At 43.2% G+C, this 5,653-nt stretch overlaps 1 protein-coding gene across 2 annotated transcripts; it reads right to left on the minus strand.

The window, feature by feature from the left end:
• Positions 1 to 351: 351 nt before the first annotated feature.
• LOC124042830 (protein S100-A1-like) lies at positions 352 to 2,524 on the minus strand. 2 transcript variants are annotated; one of them, XM_046360957.1, is made up of 3 exons: positions 2,385 to 2,524; positions 1,022 to 1,187; positions 352 to 593 (listed from the first exon to the last, which is right to left on the minus strand). In XM_046360957.1, the coding sequence occupies exons 2-3, from the start codon at positions 1,160 to 1,162 to the stop codon at positions 435 to 437; spliced, it is 300 nt and encodes a 99-aa protein (XP_046216913.1). In that variant the 5' UTR covers positions 1,163 to 1,187; positions 2,385 to 2,524; the 3' UTR covers positions 352 to 434. The 2 variants fall into 2 exon arrangements, with proteins under 2 accessions (XP_046216913.1, XP_046216914.1); XM_046360958.1 differs by lacking the exon at positions 2,385 to 2,524 and adding an exon at positions 1,622 to 1,754.
• Positions 2,525 to 5,653: the final 3,129 nt, after the last annotated feature.

The raw sequence follows: 5,653 nt of genomic DNA on the forward strand, positions 1-5,653 counted from the left end.
CAGTCATTACCACGAGCCCGTACTCCCCAATTAAGGTGCCACCAATCTCCTGTGGCCTATTCTGCGTCCAAGAAACCTCCAAGACTTTTATGCATTTTTTTGTAGACAAAGATAAACACACATCTACAGTATTTTGTACTCTAATTGAATTCCAATAGACTAGCTACAGTATAACACATGTACAACCTGCATCTATAACTACTTTCTCTAATGCATGCACACACACGCACACACACACACACACACACACACACACACACACACACACACACACACACACACACACACACACACACACACACACACACACACACACACACACACACACACACACACAATAATGACAACAACTCCTTGGTCTTTGTGTTTAATGGACAGTGTGATCATTACAAAAGTGAAAATTAGAACCCTTCCTCCTCTGCTCTTTTCATCCCTCACTTCCCCATCTTCTTCTTGTGCATCTGGTAGCACTGTTCACAGGCGATGGACAGGCCCACAACTAGAGAAACAAACTCCTCAAAGTCCACCTCTCCATCACCATTAGAGTCCAGATCCTTCATTATCTTGTCTACTGTGGCTGGGTCCTTCTGAGACTGAAAGGAAGACAGGGATGTTTTAATAATACAATGTAAATACTGTAATTTCACAAACAGTACTAGGGGATAACCGTTGACGCCGCTACTCTTTATTGGGCAGATACATGACAAGTAGGAACACTTTTTTGCGGACCACCTGACCAAGGAAAACACTGGGCTTTATGACCTGGTCCCCTGAGTTTTTCCTGGTCAAGTCACGTGATCAGGAAAAACTCCAGACCCTAATCATAAATGTGCATGTTTTCTATAGCAAAATAGTAATAGAGATACTATTTATTTATTTTATTTCACCTTTATTTAACCAGGTAGTATACTGTACATCCCAAATGGCATCCTATTGCCGAAATAGTGCACAACTTTTGACCAGAGCCCTATGGTGCCATATGATACACAGACATAGTAGAGATAGTAGTAGAGATGGCCACCTTGAGGAAGCCAGAGAGCTCATTCTCCATCAGGTCCCTTAGCTCACGGCGGCTCAGAGTGTTGCCACTGCCCTCCTTAGCAGCATACTTGTGGAACACAGTGATCATGGACTCCATTGCTCGTTCCAGGTCTGATGGCATGGTTGCAGGTCTAAGTTAGGTTGCACTGAGAGAGAGAGAGAGAGAGAGAGAGAGAGAGAGAGAGAGAGAGAGAGAGAGAGAGAGAGAGAGAGAGAGAGAGAGAAAACATTTGAATGACAGGGTAGCAAAGCATTCATGTGACTAACATGTATCTTTGTATCTTTAGTCTGGCATAATGTTTTTTTACAAATACTGTAGTTTACAAGATGTTGGCTAAAGGAACTATATTCCATGAGGGAATGTGTGTGTGTGTGTGAATGGGCCATGTTGAAGAAAATCAGCACCATGTGCCCTGCCCATTCCAATGAGTAATGCTCACATGATTAATCCATAAAATCACCAACAAAAGTTGATCACAGATTCACTAAGTTCTTTTCTCTCAAATACAGAACACAAAATACATTCAAATACACACAAGTCAGGTACAAAGAGCACACAGATAATTTGACCTAATTTTACCTGGTTGAATTAGATAGAAGGGAAACGTAAAAGAGAGCCAATGAAAAAGGGTGTGGTATGAGAGAAGAGGAAATGACTGAACTTGGAAAAAATGTAGTCCAAACCTGAGGAAAGTAGGGTAAAAGGAAAGACAAACCAGACTCGAGAAAGAGAGGTTGCACCAACAGTGAGGAAATACGTGTGTGTACATGTCCACAGTCAGCTCTTAACCCAGTCATTCAAAGTGAGCCACACCCGTATTTCAGTCAATTTCTTTATAGTTAAATAATATTACAAACTCAGATTATTTTAGACCAAAACAATTATAATGCACACAATTATAATGCTCTAATTGTTTAGCAAACATTCTAGGTTCTATATCTATATGTTGGACATGCTCTTTTGTCCTAATGACAAATGTGATTATTTTAGTTGTGAAACTATAAAGTTTTAAAATCCTTCATCAATGCAGAACACCTAAAAAGGTACTACTGTAAGGCTGGACTGTAAAAAGTGACTTCTGTTGACTTTTATATTTACAGATGAAAAGTTTGACAACTACCCCATAGAAACCTGCACTTCAAAGCCAAATGCACAAGACCAAGAATGAATGAATGAATTAAAGTATTTCAAGTACTCTGACTAGTTCCTGAGTTGGATGAAGAGATCAGATAGGATTAACAAAACTATTTAGCCTGAAGCGACGCTTTACATTCGTAGACATTTTTTTTTACCACCAGTCGGACAAGAACAAGAGTATACATATTATATGCTGAATTCTTACCGTTCACGAGTGTGGAGTTCGCGATTGAGAAGAGTTGAATCGTGCTGAGCTGAGAAAAATATTGCGTCTGAGAATTTATAGACAGGCGCCGCCCTGTAGTCTATGCGCTGCCTTGAGTGAAGTAATGATATATTGAGCAATATAGTAGGTTAAATTAGTCAACCTTGCAAACACAGTCAACGAATAGTTCGCGTTGTGCGTTTAAAATGATTAAAATGACTTACTCATTTACATGACAAGTAGGGCAATTAAAAAAATTTTTTTTTATCCCTAAATTGTATTAATCTCCCACTTATATACAGAACAAAGAGAATAGTGAAAATTGAGAGTGAGGTAAAGACAAATAGACGTAGCCTAGTGTAAATGATAATCGATTGTAATAGTCGAAAGGAGCGCAGCGTGCTTAGAGTTCCACATACTTTATTACAAATGGAAACTTCACAAAAACAACAAAGAATAAACTAACGTCCAGTACAGAGCGTGAAAACAATAACCCACAACGCAGGTGGGAACAGTGGACAACTTAAGTATGATCCCCAATTAGAGTCAGCTGATTATCGTCTCTAATTGGGGATCATACTTACAGTGCCTTGCGAAAGTATTCGCCCCCTTGAACTGTGCGACCTTTTGCCACATTTCAGGCTTCAAACATAAAGATATAAAACAGTATTTTTTTGTGAAGAATCAACAACAAGTGGGACACAATCATGAAGTGGAACGACATTTATTGGATATTTCAAACTTTAACAAAACAAAAAATGAAAAATTGGCTTTGCAAAATTATTCAGCCCCCTTAAGTTAAAACTTTGTAGGGCCACCCTTTGCTGCGATTACAGCTGTAAGTCGCTTGGGGTATGTCTATCAGTTTTGCACATCGAGAGACTGAAATTTTTCCCCATTCCTCCTTGCAAAACAGCTTGAGCTCAGTGAGGTTGGATGGAGAGCATTTGTGAACAGCAGTTTTCAGTTCTTTCCACAGATTCTCGATTGGATTCAGGTCTGGACTTTGACTTGGCCATTTTAACTGGATATGTTTATTTTTGAACCATTCCATTGTAGATTTTGCTTTATGTTTTGGATCATTGTCTTGTTGGAAGTCTTCTGATCAGTCTTCTCCTTGTATGAGCTGAAAGTTTAGAGGGACGGCCAGGTCTTGGTAGATTTGCAGTGGTCTGATACTCCTTCCATTTCAATATTATCGCTTGCACAGTGCTCCTTGGGATGTTTAAAGCTTGGGAAATCTTTTTGTATCCAAATCCGGCTTTAAACTTCTTCACAACAGTATCTCGGACCTGCCTGGTGTGTTCCTTGTTCTTCATGATGCTCTCTGCGCTTTTAACTGACCTCTAAGACTATCACAGTGCAGGTGCATTTACACGGAGACTTGATTACACACAGGTGGATTGTATTTATCATCATTAGTCATTTAGGTCAACATTGGATCATTCAGAGATCCTCACTGAACTTCTGGAGAGAGTTTGCTGCACTGAAAGTAAAGGGGCTGAATAATTTTGCACGTCCAATTTTTCAGTTTTTGATTTGTTAAAAAAAGTTTGAAATATCCAATAAATGTCGTTCCACTTCATGATTGTGTCCCACTTGTTGATTCTTCACAAAAAATACAGTTTTATATCTTTATGTTTGAAGCCTGAAATGTGGCAAAAGGTCGCAAAGTTCAAGGGGGCCGAATAATTTCGCAAGGCACTGTAAGTTGTCCTCTGTTCCCACCTGCGTTGTGGGATATTGTTTTCAGTTGGTGCCTAAGTGCGCTCTGTACTGGACGTTCATTTGTTCTTTTTGTGAAGTTTCACTTTGTAATAAAGTATGTGGAACTCTACGCATGCTGCGCCTTGGTCCGCTCCTTTCCATGAACGTAACAGAATATCCCACCACGCAAGGACCAATCAGAGTGCCTGGGAGATAAAGGAGAGTTGGACATGGGAGGAAATACTAGGAGGATGCGAGACCCTTCCCTGAAGGGAGTCGCCAAGGAATATAGGAGGACAGCGACGATGCCGGGGTCCACGGCCACAGAAACCCCAATATTTTTTGGTGGGGGTGGCACAAGGGGCGGTCAGTCGAGCGAGGAGAGAGCCAGAGGCTGTCTGTGGGTCGATGGAGCAATTTAAGGAGGGATATCGGAGAGAGGTGTTAGCGAGGAGTATGCTGCAGCGCAGGTGTTTGGAAGAGCGTGTCAGCAGTCCGGTGCCATCTGGGCCGGCTCCACGCACCCGGTCTCCAGTGCGCCTCCCTAGCCCGGTGCGTCCTGTGCGGGCTCCCGCACTCGCCCTGAAGAGCGTGTCACCAGTCCAGTGCAACCTGTGCCGGCTCCACGCACCAGGCTTCCAGTGCCCCTCCCCAGCTCGGAGCGTCCAGTGCCGGCTCCACGCACCCGTCCTGAGGAGCGTGTCATCAGTCCAATGCAACCTGCACCAATGTCCAGTCCAGGCACGGTGTCCAGTATCGCTCCAAGGCTGGAGCCTTCCTCTGCGCCAGTGCCCAGTCCAGGCATGGCGTCCAGTTCCGCTCCATGGCAGGAGACTTCCTCTGCGCCGGTACTCAGTCCAGGCACGGCGTCCAGTCCTGATCCATGGCCGGAGGCTTCCTCTGCGCCGGTGTCCAGGCCAGGCACGGCATCTAGTCCTGCTCCATGGCCGGAGCCTTCCTCTGCTCTGGTGCCCAGTCCGGCGTTCAGCTCGGCTCCATGGCCGGATCCGCGGGTTGAGCGGGTGCTACGTCCTGCACCGGAGCCGCCACCAACGCTAAGTGCCCACCCTAACCCTCCCCATCCATCATTATCAAATAAAATGCTATTTGCGCATGCGCTGAATACAATAGGTGTAGACCTTACTGTGAAATCCTTACTAAATCCCAACAATGCAGTTCAAGAAAGAGTTAATAAAATATTTACTAAATAAACTAAAGTTAACAAAATGACAAGAAATGTACATAACAATAACGAGGCTATATACAGGGTACCGGTACCGAGTCTGTAAGAGGGTGCGTGCTGGTGGCAGGGAAGTCAGGCGCAGGAGATCGAACTTGGTATAAACGGAGCAGTTTAATAAGTGCTAAAAAAAATCCAAAAACCTAAATATACAAAATAATACTAGTGGGTACAAAACCCTTTGCACACCAGAACATAGCTTACAAACAAAAATTCCCCGACAATGACAAGAGGGGGAACAGAGGGTTAAATACACAACATGTAATTGATGGGTTTGGAACCAGGTGTGATACAAGACAAGACAAAACCAAAGGAAAATGAA

This window comes from Oncorhynchus gorbuscha, linkage group LG09, assembly GCF_021184085.1.
Source record: "Oncorhynchus gorbuscha isolate QuinsamMale2020 ecotype Even-year linkage group LG09, OgorEven_v1.0, whole genome shotgun sequence".
NCBI lineage: Eukaryota > Metazoa > Chordata > Actinopteri > Salmoniformes > Salmonidae > Oncorhynchus > Oncorhynchus gorbuscha.

What these genes read in the sequence shown, in the direction of transcription:
- LOC124042830 (XM_046360957.1), bottom strand. Translation starts at nt 1,162, where the DNA reads ATGCCATCAGACCTGGAACGAGCAATGGAGTCCATGATCACTGTGTTC. An exon ending in AGCTCTCTGGCTTCCTCAAG is followed by an intron (nt 594 to 1,021) that starts GTGGCCATCTCT and finishes TCTTCCTTTCAG; the next exon opens with TCTCAGAAGGACCCAGCCAC.